Source organism: Chiloscyllium punctatum, chromosome 36 (assembly GCF_047496795.1).
Source record: "Chiloscyllium punctatum isolate Juve2018m chromosome 36, sChiPun1.3, whole genome shotgun sequence".
In the NCBI taxonomy this organism is placed as follows: Eukaryota; Metazoa; Chordata; class Chondrichthyes; order Orectolobiformes; family Hemiscylliidae; genus Chiloscyllium; species Chiloscyllium punctatum.
Window position 1 is genome coordinate 69,811,641 of NC_092774.1, and position 21,840 is coordinate 69,833,480.

Below are 21,840 nucleotides of genomic sequence, written 5' to 3' on the forward strand. Positions count from 1 at the left end.
ACTTGTTCTTGAGGGGAACGGCCGCAGGGGGTCCCTGCACTGGCTGCTTCCTCCCAGTCCCCCTCACTGTCACCCATCTATCTGCCATCTTTGGAGTTACTACTTCCCTATCGCTCCGATCTATGACCCCCTCTGCCTCCAGAATGATCTGAAGTTCATCCAACTCCAGCTCCAGTTCCCTAACACGGTCTTGGAGGAGCTGGAGATGGGTGCACTTCCTGCAAGTGTAATTAGCAGGGACGACCATGGCATCCCTCACCTCATACATGTTGCAGGAGGAAATAAGACATAAGACATCGGAGCAGAAATTAGGCTGTCCAAAGTCTGCTCTGCTATTCAATCATGGCTGATAGGTTTCTCAACCACATTCTCCCACTTTGTCTCTATAACCCTCCATCATCTTGATACTCAAGAACGTCTCTATCTCAGTCTTAAATATCTTCAGTGACCTGGCCTCCACAGCCTTCTGTGGCAGTGAGTTCCATAGATTCACCACTCTCTGGCTGAAGAAGTTTCTCCTTACCTCCATTCTGAAAGGTCTTTCCTTTACTCTAAGGCTGTGCCCACTGGTTCTAGTCCCTCCAACCAATGGAAACATCTTCCCAACTTCCACTTTGTCCAGGCCATTCAGTATTCTTTATGTTTCAATTAGAACCCTCCTTAGTGTGGGCCTGTTAATCAGCATGAACCAGACCCTTCAGGATAATGTACGGCAGGGATTAGGTGAGCAAACTGAGAATACAGGGAGAGTGTATGGGATGGAGATTCTCAACTTCGAGGGAGTAAGAGAGGAAAGAGAGTTCACTATGAATTAGAATTGATCGGATGGGCTGATGGACCAAGGAGTGACAGTATACTTTAGAGAAATGTGTGGTTTGCATCTTGGACAAGTAATCCAGGCAGGACTGACACAGTGAAGGGGAGTGTTGAAGAACAAAGAGACCTTGGAGTGCAGGTTCATAGTTCCTTGAAAGTGGAGTCACCAGTAGACAGGATAGTGAAGAACGTGTTTGGTATGCTTTTCTTTATTGGTCAGAGTAGAGAGTACAGGAATTGGGAGGTCATGTTGTGGCTGTATAGGCCATTGGTTAGTCCACGTTTGCAAAACTGCATTCATTTCTGGTCTCCCTGTTATAAAAAAGATTAGGTTAGATTAGATTAGATTAGATCACTTACAGTGTGGAAACAGGTCCTTCAGCCCAACAAGTCCACACCGACCTGCTGCAGTGCAAACCCATTTCCCTACATTCACCCCTTCACCTAACACTACAGGCAACTTAGCACGGCCAATTCACCGAACCTGCACATTTTTGGACTGTGGGAGGAAACCGGAATACCCGATTGTGAAAGTTTGAAAGGGGTCAGAAAAGATTTACGAGGCTGCTGTCAGAGTTGGAGGGTTCGGGCTACAGGGGAAGGCTCAATGGGCTGGGGATATTTTGCTAAGAGCATTGGAGGCTGAGGGGTGTCCTTACAGACATTCATCAGAGGCATGGATAGAGTGAATACCCAAGGTCTTTTCCCCAAGGTAGGAGAGTCCAAAACTAGAAGGCATATGTTTGAGGTGAGGGGAAGGTTTAAAAGGCATCTAGATTGGTACATGAATAGGAAGCGTTCAGAGGGATATGGGCCACATGCAGGCAAATTGGATTAGATTAATTTAGGATATCTGTTTGGCCGGACAAGTTGGACCAAAGGGTCTGTTTCCGTTCTGTATGACTAATCCCCTTCGGTGAAAGCAGAAGTGTGATTGTGAAGGCTGGAGTTTCAGAGCAGCTTTCAAAGATGTTTTGCCCTTAATGGGAGCAGAAGAAGTTGCAGTGAAATCTTGCATTTGTGAGACAGCAACTGAGTGAGTGAGGTTGTGGTGGAAAGTGGGATTTCATTGCACTGTAGGGATGAAGCCCTACCCTATCCAGTCATTTCCGCTGGTGAATGAAACCAGGCCTCAATATTAGGGGGAGTAGATTCAGGACAGAGATGAGGAGGAATTGCGTTTCCTGGAGAGTAGTGAATCTATGGAATTTTCTGCTGAAAGAAGCAGTAGAGGCAGCTTAATTAAGTATATTTGAGACACAGTTGGATGGGTTTTTGCAATAATAGGGGAATAAAGGGTAGTTGGGATAATGCAGGGAGGAGGAGCTGAGACAATGGATAGATCAGCCATGATCTTAATGAATGGCTGAGCAGGGTAGACGGGACAAATGGGCCTACTCCTGCTTCTATTACTATTTCCCATGGCTAACCCAACTAACCTGCACATCCCTGGACACCATGGGCAATTTAGCCTGGCCAATCCAAATCAAGGCCGGCGAGCAATGTAGTGACGTGGAAAATGAACATCAGAGAATGACAGAAAGGGGCAAGGAGAGTAAATATATCAGCAATCAAAACTGGATTGTAAAGATCACAACAATTGAAACTAAAAACAGTGTCTGAAAGTGTGCTGCATTGTGACAAAACTGAATGAATTGACTGCACACATTGAAGAGAATAATTATGGTCTGAGACTCCTTACAGAGACATGGCTTCAGGATGACAAGGATTGGATCCTGAATATGAAGGGGGTAGTCAAATGGGACACTAGGTAAAGGTAGAGGGTTGGCACTGCTAATCAAAACGTCGATTCTCCTGCCCCTTGGATGCTGCCTGACCTGCTGCGTTTTTACAGCAACACATTTTCAGCACTGCCAATCAAAGCACTGATCACAGGGTCAGCTGGTGTCAGGTCAGAGTTCAGGTTCTGATTTCTCTGTTCTGTTCCCAAGGAGTAAGATGTCTGTCTGTTCTGTCTGTCTGCTGAAGCTTTGACCCCCCCCCCCCCCCCCCCTCCTTTACACCTTCTGGAACAATAAAGCATTCAGTCAATCAAGTCCCAATCCACAATCTCCCAGCCTGTCAACTGTCCAGACACAGTGTAATCATAGCAGGGAATCAAACAAGAAAAATGAAACCAAATTTGAAAGAAATAGGTGCTCATGCTTAATGTTTGTTCATTAGGAAGTAAACCAGAAATGGGGGTCTCCCAGGATTCTTATACTGCCCAACCTGAGGACAACGCTCTCCCTTACATCTAACTATTAGTACCTAGCTATGATTTACAACAATATTTACACCAACAGAAGTGAGGCATTTGTTCTCGAATAGATACAAAGACATTCAGGATGGAAATAGACATTTTCTCTCTCTCAAGCACACACAAACATAAATCCGTGGGAGTGAATGTATATTTTTGCACAGCTGAGCTGAAGTGTCACTTTTTGTTATAAAGCCTTAAGTTATCTCAAGAAGGTGCCTTACAGGAAGTTCAAGATTTACATAGTGGTGATGCCTGCAACCCATTCGAAAAGATGAAAGACTTAACAATCCAGGTTTGTTCAATATATCATTTCAATGGCCGGTCATTATAATGTTTTTCTATAAATTCTGTAACTTATTTTCCATAACCACTTAATGAAGGAGCAGCGCTCCAAATGCTAGTGCTTCCAAATAAACCTGTTGGACCATAACCTGGTGTTGTGATTTTTAACTTTGTCCTGGTTGGGGGGGGGGGGGGTGGATTTGTTACGCTAAATTACCCATAATGCAGAGGAATGTTCAGGTTAGGGTGGATTGGCAGTGCTAAATTACCCATAGTGCCCAGGAATGTGTAGGTTAGGTGTATTAGTCAGGGGCGAAATGTAGAGCACGAGGGGTAGGGGAATGGGTGTGGGTGGGTTACCCTTGGGAGGGTCGGTGTGGCCTTGTTGGGCTGAGTGGCCTGCTTCCACACTGTGGGGATTCTCTGGAGGAAAGGGAATCTCTGCAAACTGTGCAAGGCAGCGCAGGCGCAGTGTTGGGTCCCACTGCTGGCTGAGCCCTGGATCTCACCCCACCCCTTTCTCTCGCCCCTTCTCCCGTACCATACCCAACCCCAACCCATTGATGGCGTCACAACGTGGAAGTGGCCCTGTCAGTTTCAGGGTGAAGCTCCTTCCCTCTGGGCAACTCTTCCTCCTGTGGGAGAGAGGGGAGGGGGGATATCTATTCACTTGCAGAAACTGGAGTGAACCCAGAAAGAGAGCAGACTCTGTAAACTCAGGTATGTGTCTTAATTACCCGGGTGAGGAGGGACAGAAGGATGGGGTAGGGCTGTTTTCACCATCGCACCAACGTCTGATAGGTGACATTATGGACTTTTATAAAATCATGGGAGGCATGGATAGGGGAAGTAGACAAGGCTTTTTCTTTGGGATGGGGAAGTCCAGAACTCAAGGGTAATAGGTTTCAGGTGAGGGTGGAGGAGATGTAAAAGAGATCTCAGGGGCAGCTTTCTCACAGAGAGGATGGTGCATGTATGGAATGAGCTGCTGGAGGAAGTGGTGGGGGCTGGTACAATTACAACAGTTAAAAGGCATCTGGATGGGTGCATGAATACAAACGGTTCAGACAGATAGGGGCCAAGTGATAGCAAATGTGACTGGCATCATAGAGGTGTACAGCATGGAAACGGACTCTTCGGTCCAACTCGTCCATGCCGACAAGATAGCCAATCCAATTTAGTCCCATCTGCCAGCACCCGGCCTATATAGGGGCCAAATAATGGCAAATGTGACTTGATTAATTTAGGATATCTGGTCAACTCAAATGAAGTGGGCCAAAGGGTCTGTTTCAGTGCTGTCTGGTGCTAATTGTCTTCGGTGAAAGCAAAAGTGTGGTTGTGAAGACTGGACTTTCAGAGCAGCTTTCAAGTATGTTTTGCCCTTCTTGGGAGCAGAAGAGTTTGACTGAAGTGTGTCTGTGTTGATGCCTTGATGTCTCAATTTGCTCCCAGCTTCCTGGGGATGTTAACCATTTCACGTCTGGTTGTTCCTCAAGAAGCTGCATTGCAGGTTCACCCTGAATTGATACACTTTTTTTTGCTTCCCAAAATCTGACCTGCTCACTCTCAGCAGATCCCAGTGTTGTGAAAGATATTAACTTTCAGGTGGAGTTATCCAAAAGAAAGAGAGATGTCAGTCTTGACATCTTTGCTTTTCTGCCCCTGTAAGATCCTGAATCAGCACCTTCAGGAGAATGAGTTAGCACAGAGGGGGAAGAGAGTAAGTGGCATGGTGTTTTCAAATTTGTGGAGGGTACGGCACTGTAGCTCAGTGATTAGCACTGCTGCCTCACAGCGCCAGGAACCTGGGTTCGATTCCAGTCTTGGGTGACTGTCTGTGTGGAGTTTGCACATTCTCCCAGTGTCTGCGTGGGTTTTCTCTGGGTGCTCTGGTTTCCTCCCACAGTCCAAACATGCGCAGTTTAGGCGAATTGCCCATACTAAATTGCCCGTAGTGTTAGGTCCATTCTTCAGAGGGAAATGGTTCTTGGTGGGTTACTCTTTGCAGGGTCAGTATGAACCTGTTGGGCTGAAGGGCCTGTTTCCACACTGTGTAGGGAATCTAATCTAGAAACAAAAGAAAATAACATTCTGCAGAAAGTAGAATTAACTGTTCTGAATTTCTACCCTGGACTGACAGTGATGACTTTTGTAATCTCTTTTTACAGAGTATTTGAGATCTGAAGTTTCAAACTGAACAGCTGAAGGCCTTATGCCCAAAACAGACTCTCCTACTGCTCTGATGTTGCCTGACCTGCTGTGTTCTTCCAGTGCTGCACTTCTCGACACTCACTATCTAGCGTCTGCAGTCCTCACTTTGACGTCAATGTCTGACAGTCACTCAGTCCATCGGGACTGCAACAATTTTCAACCATGATTCTGTGAGAAGGAGCAAAGCTTTTTGGTTCCTGTTTCGGTACATTTTCAGCATCAGTGGGACTGGATGAGAGACCCTACTGTTACAGCGCACTGTGTGTGGAGCCTGAAACAGCTATACGGCCTGGAAAGAGGAATTCACGCCAGGGAGGAGCTGTACACATGATTGTTTGCAGCTGAAGCTACGGCCATGGAGAAATCTGAGGAATTCAGCCCCATGGAGAAACCGTGGAAGTGTGGCAACTATGGGAAAGGCTTTCGTGCCCCGTCTGCCCTGTAGACTCATTGGCACAGCCATACCGGGGAGAGGCTGTTCTCCTGCCCCATCTGTGAGAAGGCCTTCAGTGATGCCTCCACCCTGCTGAGGCATCGGCCGGTCCACACGGGGAGAGGCCCTTCAGTTGCCTCAAGTGCGGAAAGGGCTTTACTTGGGCCTCCACCCTGCTGACCCACCAGCGGGTCCTCACTGGGGAGAGGCCCTTCACCTGCTCTCAGTGTGGGAAGGGTTTCACCCACTCCTGCCACCTGTGGAGGCACCAGCGAGTTCACGTGCCATTGTAGGGGGATTGAAGGAGTGATGGCTGAGTGCCATTATTGACTGGACTATCAACCCAGTTCCGGGGACTCCCGGGTATGAATTCTGCTGTGGCAGTTGGTGGAACTGGAATTCTGTCGGAAATCTTGAGTTCAGAATCTGTAAATGAAACCATTTTCATGGTTGGGGGGGTGGTGGTGAATCCCATCTCATTCACTCACATCCTTTTGAGGAAAGGATTCACTCAGTCACCCTAGCTGTATCCTTTACCTGGTCTCACTGACAGGTGACTCCAGATCCACAGCAGTCTTGTTGACTCTACACTGTCCCAAATCTCCAACCACCCTCCCCCAGCAGATGGGCTGGGAGAATCTTACATGGAGACAGGGTCTGGGTTGAAATTGCTGAGTGAGGCACTACTTCCTCTGGATTAAGGTTGTACCAAGGTTCCAATTACAAAGGGACAACTTGGTGGTTACCAGTAGTAAAGGAAGTGAGGTGGGGTGGTGTATGCACACTTTGACCCAGAGTTGTTTAAAAAGCAGCTACGTTTTCCATGCCCCTTTACTGGGGAATCGGAAGCTGTAACAAAGTTGTGTCACAATAAAGGTTACCTGAACTTACCGCCGGGCTCATACTCTCATTAAAAGCTTTGAGCTCCAGGAGGTTTTTGTTTAAAAGCTCCTCATTTCTTTCAGCCTCCTGCACTAAGTTTCCAATGTCGTGTATCAGATGGAGCAGTGAATGAGGAGCTAGTATCGTTAGAAATTGTAAACGTTTCAGGAGTGCAGGTACTGTGTTGTTACATCAGCGTTGTAAAGCTTACTGGCAGCACCGGGAGGGGTGGGCTGTATTCACTAGAAACGATATGGAGGAGCTGGTATTGGACTGGGGTGGACAAAGTTAAAATTCACACAACACCAGGTTATAATCCAACAGGTTTATTTGGAAGCACTTGCTTTCGGAACACTGCTCCTTCATCGGTTAGCTGTGAGAGGTATGAATAAAGGGGAGGGCTTGCATTTTCCTAAAACAAGGAAAGGCAGGACTTGTACAGTTAATGGTCGGGGCTGGATCATGTTGTGAAACAGAGAAATGTTGGTGTAGAAGGGCATTCAGATACATAGTTCCTTGAAAGTTGCATCATTGGTGGACAGGATGGTTAAGAAGGTATTTAGCACCATTGCCTTTATTGTTCACACCACTGCGTATAGGAGTTGGGACATCATGTTGAGGTTGTACAGGATGTTGGTGAGGCCACTTCTAGAGTACTGAGTACAGGTCTGGTCACTCTGTTATTGGAAGAATACTGTGCTGTATATCTCTATGACTCTATAAAAAGAGCCATTACAAATGTGATGGACCAAACAAGTGCCTTTTGAGAGATATAAATGGGAGCATCAATATTTAAGTAAACTTCATCCCAAAGTCTCTGTTTTGTCAGGGGACAATGTAAGCCAGTACGCCTTGCAACTCAACCTCATCTTGTCCTCACCCAATATTCAAGGGAAATTAAGGGATGATGAAAAATACTGGTTTTACCAGTGATCCTCTCATTCCATGAACAAATAAAACAGATTATGATGCTGCCATCACTGCATATGTCAGAATTAAGTGATCAGAAAAATTCTGAACTCACACTACTCACAGTTTGTGCACAATGCCATCATGTCTACTAATTCTGATCATTTCAATTGATATTCAGTCTTACCAAATTAAGAGCAGCCACGGTTTATGTTTCATTGGCAATTCGACATGTTGACTTTCTATTATCACAATCTCTTTGACGTTGTTATATGTATTTAATCTTTAGATTGGTTGTGTCATTTAATTGTGAAACAGACTGAAAATTCACAAATTCACCAAATGCCAAAACATTTTTTTTTAGGATGTTTGGGCACGAGCACTGACAAATAAAATATCAAAGAATTACAAAGTTATCAGGAGAGATACATATCTTGTTTAACCAAATACATTGGCAGTGCAGAGAATTTCAGCAAAGTGCAATAAATATTCACTGTGTACCCCTTATTCAACTCATTCAAGAATTTCAAATTGAGCTTGAGGTAATTCAAGAGCAAATGGCAACATTTGTTTGTTAATACACTCACCATAAACTCTGAAAGATTATTTTTATCAAAGTCACAATGTTTAATCCCAAACAGAGCAATTAAATGCAAAGTTACTTTCAACCATTTAGTAAAAGACTGCAAATTTTATTTCCTATGAAAAACAATTTTATAGTTTTGATAAGATCTTTACAAATATATTAAACAAAATAGCTTTCCTGGGTGTCAATATTTACAACAGTTATGCAGCTATTATTTGGCAATTGACCAACTAATTGAAATAATTTCAGAATAAATTAGCTGCTTCATTATAATACATTAAGATATTTTAATAAAGCCATGAAAAGGAAATCTTTAACACAAAGTTAAATAAAATACAAAACCATCTTACAGAATTAATTTGAAATCATATCTGTTGAATCACAAAAAGATGATGCTCAATGTACCAAATGACAGACAATCACTGGTAATGAAGGAAAAACATTGTAAAGAACATATATATCTCAAATGAATATCTACTCTGTCTTGGACAACAATGACTGAAAATTCTTTTGTCAAAAGCTGTAGAAAATCCATCACTGAACCCAACCTCGAATCAATGTTTTTTTTCCAGGAATTCCTTTTCAGATTTCAGGCTTCTCCAGCTACAATTAGCACGAAGGGAAGGTTAGGCACAGTGCGGAAAGGATGAGCAATAGCAATATCTTGGCTCTCACCCAAGTATTCTCCAACGAAGAAAAAAATGCATCTGGATGGGGAGATGAATAAGGAAGGAATCAGAGGGATATGGGCCAAATGCTGGCAAATGGATCACTAGATTACTTTAGGATATCTGGTTGGCCTGGACTGAAGGGTTTGTTTCTATGTGCTCATTACAGATACTCCTCTTCTGTGATCCACAGTCATCTCCCCATACCAGCTGTACTTTTCATGAAATAATTTGACAATTGTTGACATATACCAACCTCTTCAATCCTGAGAAATTTCCTCTCTCTGCAAAATGTGGTTCACGTTGGCAAGTTCAATCCTCCTCCGTTCCTCAAGAACGCACTTTATAATGTGCAATGTTCTCAATAGCTGTTTAACATTCAATGGGGAAACTGTTTTCAGTCCAACAGTTAGACAGAATTTCTCTGAAATGTTTATGGCAAATGCACTGTCCCACGAGAGCTCGTGGGGCCAGTTAAAATGCTTTTAACAGCTTTTTCTTTAAATTTCCCTGCCTTCCCAGGATAGAAATTTTCTCCCAGAAATTATTTGCCCTGAAAAAAAAATCCAGCAGTAAAATAATTATGGAGCTATCAGTAGAAATGTCTCCGTTGGGTTATCCAAGGTTAGAAATGGAACTGACAACCAGAAGCGGCAGGTACAAACCACTATAAATGCCGGAGGAAACATCACAGAAGCGCTTCACAGGAGGCTCCCAAGCACTGAGGATGTCACCTCAACAGGGGACGAAACGTCTGCAACACAAATTCCCAGCTTGGCGAACAGAACCACAACAACGAGCACCCGAGCTACAAATATTCTCACAAACTTTGAAGTATACTTCCTCTTACAGGGTCACCCAGAGCTGTACTCAGTACCCGGAAAGTGGCCTCAACAACATTCTGTACAACCTCAACAAGATGTCCCAACTCAGTGGTGTGAACAGTGGAGGCAATGCTGCTGAATGCCTTCTTAAGCATCCTGTCTAGCAGTGATGCAACTTTCAAAGAACTATGTACCTTAACTCCCCCCATGTCTCTGTTTTACAACATGACCCAGAGTCCTACCATTAACTGTACAAGTCCTGCCCTTTAGCAAAACGTAACTACTCGCTTTTATTCATACCTCTCTCATACACACACGCTCTCTCAGTCATATACATGTACACACACCCCCCACCCCCCCCGAACACACTCACTGGCTTATACTCCATCACACTCACACTTTACCAAATGTTCACACAGTCTTACGCACACTCGCATGCACAAACTGACATGCACACAATCACACTCTTCTCATGCACGCACAACTCTATGGGGTGAATTTGTATTGGCAGAATTATATTTGCAGACACATTCAATTTTGCTCAAACAAAAACAGAATCTGCAGCCAGTCAATCCATGTAATATTTTATAAATTCCTACTTTGGAAATAGAACCAGTCTGATTCAAGATTGGGATACTGATAGACTCGAAGCTCACACCTGTAATGCATTGTCTGAACTAAGATATCACTTTTTAAAAAAAACCTTAAGTCATTTCAAGACCATGACTTAAAAGTAGTTCTGGGATTTACGTATTAACGAACTAAAACCTGCAACCCATTCTAAAAGATGAATGGCTTAACAGCACTCTAGGTTTGTTCAATATATCCTATTAGTTGCATGACACTGTGATTTTTGCTATAAAATATGTGTCTTATGATCCTGCTCCACAGCTACCTGATGAAAGAGCAGCGGTCTGAAAGTTAGTGCTTCCAAAGAAACCAGTTGGACTATAACCTGGTGTTGTGTGATTTTTAACTTTATCCACCCCAGTCCAATGCTGGCATCTCCACATCATATCTCGTGAACACAGCCCACACCTCCCGGTGCTGCCAGTAAACTTTACAATGCCGATGAAACAACGCACTCTACACTCCTGAAAAATTTACAATTTCTAATAATACCAGCTACTCATTCACTGCTCCATCTGATACATGGCATTGGAAACTTAGTACAGGAGGCTGAAAGAAATGAGCAGCTTTAAAACAAAAACCTGTTGGAGCTCAAAGCTTTCAAAGTCTGAGCCCAGCAGTAAGTTCAGGTTACCTTTATTGCGACCCAACTTTGTTACAGCTTCAGATCACCTCAGCAAAAAGGTGTTGAAAACGTAGCTGATTTTTAACTGTTCAAGGTCAAAGCACCCCTCCGCCACCACCCCCCCAACACCACTTTCTTTCCTATTGGTCACCACTGACTTGTCCCTTTGTAACTGGATCCTTTGTACAGCCTTAATCCGGAAGAAGTATTGCCTCACTCAGCGATTTCAACCCATACCCTGTCTCCAAGTAAGTTTCTCCCTGCCCATCTGCCGGGAGGGAAAGAAGTGGGGGGAAACAGGTGGAGTCAACTACACTGCTGTAGGTCTCAGTCACGTGTAGGCCAGACCAGGGAAAGGATGCAGCTGGGACGACTGAGTGAATCCTTCGCCACAACAGCAGTTTCCTTCCCTAAAAAGGATGTGACTGAATCAGAATGGGGCTTCCGCCCCCACCCCGCCTGATGGTTTCATTGTTAGATTCTGACCTCCAGATTTCTGACCGAATTCCAAATCCGCTATCTGCTGCGGTGGGATTCAAACCTGGGAGTTCCAGAACTGGTTTGATAGCCCAGTCCATAATGGCACTCGACAGTCGCTCCTTCAATTCCCCTGCGAAGGCACGTGAACTCCTTGGTGCCTCTGCAGGATGGCTGCCCGGGTAAAGCCCTTCCCACATTCGGGACAGCTGAAGGGCCTCTCCCCCGTGTGGACCCGCTGATGTTTCACCAGGGCGGAGGAATCGCTGAAGGCCTTCCCACATTTGGGACAGCTGAAGGGCCTCTCCCCCGTGTGGACACGCTGGTGCTTCAGCAGGTCAGAGGAATTGCTAAAGGCCTTCCCACACTCGGGGCAGGGGAATGGCCCCTTCCCCGTGTGGACCCGCTGGTGCTTCAGTAGGGTGGAGGAATCGCTGAAGGCATTCCCGCACTTGGGACAGATGAAGGGCTTCTCCCCGGTGTGGACCCGCTGGTGCGTGCGCAAGTTGCCCATCTGAGTGAATCCCTTCCCACACTCAGGGCAGCAGAAAGGCTTCTCCCCCATGTGGATCCGCTGGTGGATCAGCAGGACCGACGCCTGGGTAAAGCCCTTCCCACACTCGGGGCAGCTGAAGGGCCTCTCCCCTGTGTGGACCCGCTGGTGCTTCAGCAGGGTGGAGGAATTGCTGAAGATCTTGCCGCAATCTGTGCAGGGGAAAGGCCTCTCCTGTGTGTGGATCCACTTGTGGGTCTGAAGGGCAGAGGAATCGTTGAAGGCCTTCCACACTCGGGGCAGCTGAAAGGCTTCACCCCAGTGTGGACCCGCTGGTGCGTCCGCAACTTGCCCACCTGAGAGAATCCCTTCCTGCACTCGGAACAAGTGAATGGCCTCTCCCCAGTGTGGACCCGCCAGTGGGTCAGTAGGGTGGAGGAGGTGCTGAAGGCCTTCCCACACACAGTGCAGGAGAACGGCCTCACCCCCGTGTGAACCCGCCTGTGGGTCTTCAGGTCAGAAGAATAGCTGAAGTCCTTCCCGCAATCGGGGCAGCTGAAGGGCCTCTCCCCCGTGTGGACCCATCGGTGCCTCAGTAGGGCGGAGGAATTGCTGAAGGCCTTCCCACACCTGGGGCAAATGAATGGCCTCTCTCCGGTGTGACTGCGCCGATGAATCTCCAGGGCAGATGGAGCACGGAAGCCTTTCCCGCAGTCGTCACACTTCCATGATTCCTCCACGGGATGGGATTCCTCAGGTTCCTCCATGGCCGAAACTTCAGCTGTACACCAATGCGTGTAGAGCCCCTCCTCACTGCGAATTCCTCTTTCCAGGCTGTACAACTGTTTCTGGCTCCACACTCAGTGTGCTGCAATAGTATGGACTTTTATCCAGTCCCACTGATGCTGAAAACGTATTCAAACAAGAACCAAAAAGCTTTGCTCCTTCTCACAGAATCACAGTCAAAAATTGTTGCAGTCTCAATGGATTGAATGACTATCAGACATTGACAACAAAGAGAGGACTGTAGTTACTGGACAGTCAGTGCCGAAAAGTGCAGTGCTGGAAAAGCACATCTGGTCAGGCAGCATCTGAGGAGCAGGAAAGTCAACATTTCAGGCATAAGCCCTTCATCTGTTAATTTTGAAACTTCCGTCCTCAGATCGCCAAATACTCTGTAAAAAGAGATTACAAAAGTCATCAGTGTCAGTCCAGGGTAGAAATTCAGAACAAGCATTTCTACTTTTGGGGGAACGTTCTTTTCTTTAGTTATTCCACAAAATTGAAAGCACCATCTCACTCTCCCCGTCTGTTCTCACATTAACGTCCCTGGGAAGTGGGGGGGGGAAAGGAGACATCAAAGCATTAACACCAACACCAGACAGAAACGTTAGTAGAAAGCCAGAGTCATAGAAATACACAGCACAGAAACAGACCCTTCGGTCAATCTCTTCCGTGCCAACCAGATACCCAAAATCAATCTCGTCCCATTTGTCAGTACTTGGCCCATATCCCTCTGAACCCTTCCTATTCAAACACCCATCCAGATGCCAGCATCCACCATTTCCTCTGGCAGCTCATTCCTTACAGACATCACATTCTGCATGAAAAAGTTGCCCCTTCGGTCCCTTTTAAATCTTCCCCCGACCTTAAACCTATTACCTTCTGGTTCTGGACTCCCCCATCCCAAGGAAAAGACCTTGTATATTTACCCTATTCATGCCCCTCGTGCTTTTCTAGAAGTCTATAAGGTCACCCCTAAGTCTCTGGCGCAGGAGGGAAAACAGCCCCATCCCATCCCTCCGTCCCTCCTCACCCGGGTAATTAAGACACATACCTGAGTTTGCAGAGTCTGCCCCCTCCCTGGAATCACTCCGGTTGCTTCAAGTGAACAGATTTTCCTCCCACTCCCTCCCAGGATGAAGAGTTGCCCAGAGGGAGGGAGTTTCACTCTGAAACGGACAGGGCCACTTCCGCGTTATGACGTCATAGATGAAGTGAGGGGGCGGGGAAAGACCGACAACAGCTCCGCGCACTGCGCCTGCGCTGCCCTGCAATTTGCAACAGAGTAATCCCTTTCTTTGAGAGAATTCCCAGAGTGTGGAAGCAGGCCACTCGGCCCAAGCAGTCCATCCCGACCCTCCGAAGGGTAACCCACCTACACCCATTCCCCCTATTGCCCTGACTAATGCACATCCCTGAGCACTACGGGTAATTTAGCTTGGCCAATCCAACCTAACCTGGACAAAGTTAAAAATCAAACACCTCACATGTTTGTTTGGAAGGACTGGTGTTAACAGCGCTGCTCCTTCATCGGGTGATTGTGGAGAATAAGATCATAAGGCACAGAATTCATGGAAAAACATTACAGTGTCCTGCCACTGAAATGATAGATTGAACAGACCTGGATTAAGTCTTTCATCGTTTAGAATGGGTTGCAGGTAACAATAATATGTAAATCCTAAAATTCATGTCAGTCATGTGTGTGCATGCATGCATGAGGGAGAGAAAAAGTCTCTTTCCGTGCTGTATATCTCTATGTCTATTTGATAACAGATGCTTTATTTACATAGGTGTAAATATTATTGTAAATCATAGTTGGGTACTAATAGATGTAAGGGAGAGAGTATTCCTCAAGTAGGGCACTATAAGAATCCTGGGAAAGCTCTATTTCTGGTTTACTTCCTAATGAACAAACATTTGGGGTCAGCATGGTGGCTCAGTGGTTAGTATTGCTACCTCACAGCACTCGGGACCTGGGTTTGATTCTGTGTGGAGTTTGCACATTCTCGCCGGGTCTGAGTGGGTTTCCACCGGCTGCTCCTGTTTCCTCCCACAGTCCAACGTTGCGCAGGTCAGTTGAATTGGTCATGCTAAATTGCCCATAATGTTAGGTGCATTAGATAGGGGTAAATGTAGGGGAATGGGTCTGGGTGGGTTACTCTTCGAAGGTCAGTGTAGACTTTTTCGGTGGGAGGGCCTGTTTCCATACTATAGGAATCTAATCTAAATAAGCACGAGCACCTATATACATTTAACTTTGTTTCATTTTTCTTGTTTGATTCCATGCTATAACTACACTCTTGTGTCTGATTGGTTTGAGAGACTGGGAGATTGTGGGTTGGGTCTCAATTCACTGAATGTTTTATTGTTCCAGAAGGTGTAAAGGGGTGGGGGTGGGGTCAAAGCTTCAGCAGAAATCCAGCAGAGCTGAGGGCAGACCCACATTTTACTCTGTTGGAACAGAAAAATCAGAGGACAGAGAAACCAGGACCTGAAATCCGAGCTGACACCAGATTACCCTGTGATCAGCACTTTCATTAGCACCTCTCCCATTATCTTGCTTTCCATTTGACCACCCCCTCAATTTTCAGGATCCAACCCTTGTCATTCTGAAACCATGTCTCCGTTAGGAGTCACATATCATAATTATTCTCTTCAATGTGTGCAGTCAATTCATTCTCTTTTGTTACAATGCAGCACACATTCGGACACACCGTTTTTTTGTTTCAATTTTTGTGATCTTTAGAATCCAGTTTTGATCGCTGGAATATTTACTCTCCTTGTCCCTTTCTATCATTCTCTGATGTTAATTCTCCACATCACTACATTGCTCACTGGCCTTGATTTGGATTGACTATGCTAAAGTGCCAAAAGTGCAGGTTCGGTGGGTTAGCCATGGGAAATGCAGGGTTATAGTTCCATAGTAATAGAAGCAGGAGTAGGCTATTGGCTCATTGAGCCTGCTCTGCCATTCATTCAGCTCATGGCTGACCTATCCATCGTCTCAGCTACTCCTACCTCCATTGTCCCAACTACCCTGAATTCCCCCACCATTGCAAAAACCCATCCAACTGTGTCTTGAATATACTTAATGAAGCTGCCTCTCCTGATTCCTTCGCAGAAAATTCCATAGATTCACTACTCTCCAGGAAAAGCAATTCCTCCTCATCTCTGTCCTAAATCTACTCCCCCTAATCTTGAGTCCGAGTCTCATCTACCAGCAGAAATGACTGGATAGGGTAGGGCTTCATCCCCACAGTTCAATGAATTCCCACTTTCCAAGATGTATTCACTCATTCAGTTGCTGTCTCACAAATAAAAGATTTAATTTGCAACTTCTGTTCCCAGTCAAGGCAAAACATCTTTGAAAGCTGCTCTGAAAGTCCAGTCTTCAGAACCACACTTCTGCTTTCACCGAAGACGATGAGAGTCATACAGCGCAGAAACATACCCTTCAATCCAACTCATCTGTGCCAACAAGGAATCCTAAATTAACCTAAATCATTTGCCAGCATCTGGCCCATATCCCCCTAAAACCTTCCACTTCATATTCCCATCCAGATGCCTTTTAAATTTTGTAGTAATTGTATCAGACTCCATCACCCTCTGTGAAAACGTTGCTCCTCAGGTCCCTTTTAAATCATTCCCTCTCACCGCAAACATATGCCGTCCAGTTTTGGACTCCCCTAACCTGGGTACTCACCCTATCCTGCCCCTTATAAACATCTATAAGGTCACCCCTCAACCTCCAATGCTCCACGGAAAATTTTCACTGGCCTATTTAGCCTCTTCCTGTCTTAAACACTCCAACTCTGGCAACAGCCTTGAAAATCCTTTCTGAACCCTTTCAAAGTTTCACAACATCTTTCCTGTAGCAGGGAGACCAGAACTGAACACAGTATTCTAAAAGTGGCCTAACCAATGTCCTGTACAGACACTCCATGAACTCCTAAGACTCACTTTCAAGGACCCATGAACCTGCACTCCAAGATCTCTCTGTTCTGTGACGCTCCCCTTAACTGTGCCAGTCCTGCCTGGATTGCTTGACCAAAATGCAACACCTCACATTTCTCTAAATTAAACTCCATCTGTCACTCCTTGGTCCATTGGCCCATCTGATCAATTCTAATTTACAGCAAACTCTTTTTCCTCTCTTATTCCCTGGAAGCTGAAAATCTCCATCTCACACACTCTCCCTCCATTCTCACTTTACTGAACCTAATCCCTGCTCTACCTCACCCTGAAGGGTCTGGTTCATGCTGATTAACAGGTGTCACAAAGCTAGTTCCTTTTTTGACTAAAAGCTTTTCTCTGGCTCAAGGAGACTCTGTCCATGACTTTTTTCAGAGAGGTAATAAACCGGCCGGGTTCTGATCAGTCTGGTTTGAACAGAGATGAAAGGGATTTTGAAAGGCCTTTAGTTTATATGAAACAAGTGTGACTTCAGGCCAAATTGGTCATGTTTTAGAAGTGACCTGTATAAAGAAAGTGGAGTGAGCTGAGCAGTTTTAGTTCAGTATTGAACTGGTTGGAAGTTCAACAGGGAGCTATGTGGAAACTCACTCTCTTTTCCGCCTCTCAACTTCAACCTGTGTGTTCCATTTATACTGGTTTTCAAAGGGAGTTGGCTTATTGGGACTGTTGTGTATATTCAGAACAGCATAACTGAGTCTAGTTGGCAAGGTTGAGTTCTGTAGGGGTTCATTATTCTGAGCTTTGTGTTTCATTGTGTAATTTTGTGAATAAATTTTTGTCTGTTTTAAAATCTAGTAGTCAACCAAGCTAACTTACTCCAGGTAATTTTCACTGTACACTTACCAAATCAAATTGCAAAGTTATGGTCTGGGGCTGCCTGCTTAAGAATGTTTTGAGTGGTCTGGCTTAGTCCATAACACAGCCCCACATTCACACTCAGGGAAGATATAATTGAAACATACAGAACATTGAAAGGCCTAAACAAAGTGGGCATTGGGAAGATGCTTCCATTGATGGGCGAGGCCAGGACCTGAAAGAGACTAGAAAAGGGAAGACCTTTTTAGAAGGGAGATAAGGAGAAACTTTTCAGCCTGAGAGTGGTGAATCCATGGAATTTATTGCGGCATGAGGCTGTGGAGGCTAGGTCACTGAGGATATTTAAGACTGAGATAGATAGGTTCTTGAGTATCAAGGGGATCAAGGGTTATGGGGAGGAAGTGGGAGAATGAGGTTGAGAAACTTATCAATTACGGTTGTGTGGTATGAGCAGACCTGATGGGCTGAATGGTCTAATTCCTGCTCCTATGTTTTATGGTCTCTTGCTGTCCTGGACACAGTGTGAGAGAATTGGGAGCAGGAGTAGGCCATTTGGTCTTTTGAGCATGCACCAGCACTGAACAGATCATAACTGGATATGAATATTCCTACATCTAAGTGGATAGGCTGGGACTTTTTTCACAGGAGCACAGGAAGTTGAGAAGTTTATAAAACCAAGAGGGGTGTCAATGAGGTGAGTGGCTGGTGCTGTTTCCTTCAGATGGGGGTTTCAAGATTAGGGAGCAAACTTTTAAGGGGAGAGGAGAAAAATTTTAAAAAGACATAAGGAACACCTTTTTTTGAAAGAGAGTGGTTTGTGTGTGGAATCAATGTCCTAAGGAAGTGGTGGATATAGGTACAGTAATAACATTTAAAAGACATTTGGATAAGTACATGAGTAGGAAAGGTTCAGAGGGATATGGGCCAAACTACATGGGACTAGTTTAGTTTGTGAATATAATCAGCATGGACTAGTTGGACTGAAGTGTCTGTTTCTAAGCTGTATGACTCTGTAACTGTTCTGTACTGGTCTTAAAACCATTATTTTTGCCATCCCCATCACCATCCACTTTTTTGTGGTTCAGAAATCAGATGAACGCAGGCTTGAATATATTCAATGGCTGCCTGATCGCAGAAAGCCATCCCAACTTCTGAACTCTTGCTAATGTACCACTTGCCTTGCTGATTGCTTACTACACCTGTCTGACAACTGGCAGTGACTGGTGTGGAAGGATGTTGAGGCCCCTTTGTACATCCACACATCATTCCTGACGAAGGGCTCGTGTCCAAATCACCAACAATCCTGGTCCTCGGATGCTGCCTGACCTGCTGTGCTTTTACAGTACCACACTTTTCGACTCTAATCTCCAGCCTGTGCAGTCCTCACTTTGTCCACATGCCCAATATATCACTATTTAAACAATGCACCTTTTTTCTGCTTTTCCTTCCACAGCAAAGGCAAAATCATCACATTGTGGTAATGCGTTTGCCAATGGAGCCACAGACCTGAACCAACGTTTGCAGAGTCTGTTCCCCCAACCCCCGATTCACCCCATTTCCTTTCAGTTGCTGCAAATCAACAACTGAAGCTCAGAATTTAGAAAAGAAATTGAAAATAGGGTGAGAAAAGAGAGTGCCGTATTCACAGATATTGGACAGAGGAAGGAGGTTGCAATCTCGGGTGAAGTTCAATCTTTATTCAGAGAGAGGAGCAACAACAGTAACTTCCGAAGCTCATGTTCCAACTTCCGCATTCAGACAATAGGGGCGCTCTGATTGGCAGGAGGATCAGTCTCCTTCCGGTCGTCCAGTGCTTCCTATTGGTCCATCAAAAGAAGGGCGCGAGCCGTGTGCGCGGACACCGAGAAGCAGGCTTAGTTTTTTTTCGCTGACTCCGAGGAGCATGCGCAGTGCTCGCTGCCACAGAGACGCTGGAGATCCTGGAAGGTGGTAATACTGACAGATTTGAAGTGTCCAAATGCCAATAGGAGAAAAAAAGGCTGGAGCCACTTTCTTTTCCCCTCTGTGGCTCGACTTATTAGCCCTTTTGCATTTGTTCGGCTGCTCACCTTTTGTATATCTTTTCCCCAGGGTTGGGGGTCCTAAACGAGAGGGCATAGGTTTAGGGTAAGTGGGGAAAGATTTGAGTGACCTCGGATTAGAAAGAAAAAGTGTGAAAGTTAATTGGTCTTAAGAAATGCCCTCTCTTACACCCCAACAAAAAAATAAATTGTTCACAGCCTATTGATCACTTAGTGGGAAGAATGTTGTGAAACTTGAAAGGATTCAGAAATGACTTACTTATAAGGATGTTGTTAGGTTTGGAGCTACAGAGAGAGAAACTGAAAAGGCTGGAGCTGTTTTCCCTGGAGTATTGGAGACTGAGGGGGTAACCTTATAGAGGTTTATAAAATCATGAAGGGCATAGATAATGTAAATAGACAAGGTATTTCTCCGGAGGTGGAGAGGTCCAGGAGTAGAACTAGAAGTCGTTTAGGGTGAGAGGGGAAAACTTAAAAGTGTCCTATGGGGCAACTTGTTTCACACAGAGAGTGGTACGTAAATTGAATGAGCTGCCAGAGGAAGTGGTACAATTACAACATTTATAAGGTATCTGGATGGGGACATGAACAGGAAGGTTGACAGGGATATGGGCAAAGTGCTGGCAAATGAGACTAGGTTAATTTAGGATATCTGGTCAGTTGGGACCGAAGGCTTTGTTTCTGTGCTCTACAATTGTATGATTCTTTTTTGACATAGTCTGAGCCAATTTCACAAGACTAGGAATAGGCCATTCACCCATTACAGCCTGTCCTCAGCTGTGGCCTAACTGCACATATTTCAATGCAAGTTTCAAAAGATGTCTGCAGCTTTCTTATAAAATTGAACATACTTTAATAATGTTTCTGAATATATCATTTTAGCTATTCTTAATTTTAAAAATAAGCCATTTCCCAGGTAGAGTCATCACCATCCGTTCTCTCTCCCTCTTCTTATCGGTTCCTGAATCCTGGCACCAGGCAGACACCAATGTCATCTGGCCTCCAGCTGGGAACTGCAGAGAACGGAGACAATCCCTGACCCAATCAGAAGGCTGTCCTGAGGGGAATGACCATCTCCCAGAATAAAGTGTCCGGTTAAGATTCCCCCCACCCACCACCACCGTGTCTGCAGCCTGGCCTCTAGCTGAATCTGAACCGAAGGTCCTCCAGCGTGTATTTACCCTGGATGATAGCATCCAGAGCCTCCCACCTTCTGTAAGACAAGTGCCACTCTGTCCTCTCCGATGTGTGTTGTGTCACTGCTTAACTGTTTCCAGTGGCTGAGCAGAGGTTGATGGTCAAGTTCAGAACCCACGAGGAGAACCTTGGGTGACCCCACTACACCCTACACTCTCTCACATTCACGCAGACCCTCTCTCATACACATGGTCTCTCTCAGACACACACAAATCCACCACTGCAGATACCCTCATACTCCATCACACATGCAAAAACACACACTCACTACTCTCTCATGCATGCACATACATACAAGTCCATGGGATGAATTTGCATTTGCAGTATTATATTTGCAGATAGATTCAGTGTGTGCTTTTTGTGGAAAAATCGGCAGGCAGTTAATGGAGGCAATCAATCCATGTAATATTTTATCAACTCATACTTCGGAAATAGAACCAGTCTGATTCAAGATTGGGATACAGACAGACTGAACCTCTCACCTTTCATGCATTGTCTGAACTGAGATGTCACCTATTTTTATAAAACCTTAAGTCATCTTGAGAACATGAACTAAAAGTAGTTCTGGGATTTACATATTAATGAACATAAACCTGCAAACCATTCTAAAAGATGGAAGACTTAACAGCAATCTAGGTTTGTTCAATATATCCTATCAGTTGCATGACACTGTGATCTTTTGCTATAAAATCTGTGTCTTCTGATCCTGCTCCACAGCTACCTGATGAAGGAGCAGCACTCTGAAAGCTAGTGCTTCCAAATAAACCTGTTGGACTCTAAGCTGGTGTTGTGAGATTTTAACTTTGTGCACACCAGTCCAAACACTGACACCTCCACAACGTTTCTGGTGAACACAGCCCACACTTCCGCCACTAAACTTTACAATGCTGATAAAACAACGCAGTGCCTGCATTCCTAAAAAATGTAC

At 45.2% G+C, this 21,840-nt stretch overlaps 1 protein-coding gene across 1 annotated transcript in view; it reads right to left on the bottom strand.

Moving 5' to 3' along the window:
• Positions 1–12,866, bottom strand: part of LOC140460123 (uncharacterized) — a 98,664-nt gene extending 85,798 nt beyond the window's left edge. Inside the window, 2 exon segments of the mRNA XM_072554521.1 lie at positions 11,752–12,389; positions 12,392–12,866. Coding sequence (XP_072410622.1) covers positions 11,752–12,389; positions 12,392–12,866 — 1,113 coding nt within the window.
• Positions 12,867–21,840: the final 8,974 nt, after the last annotated feature.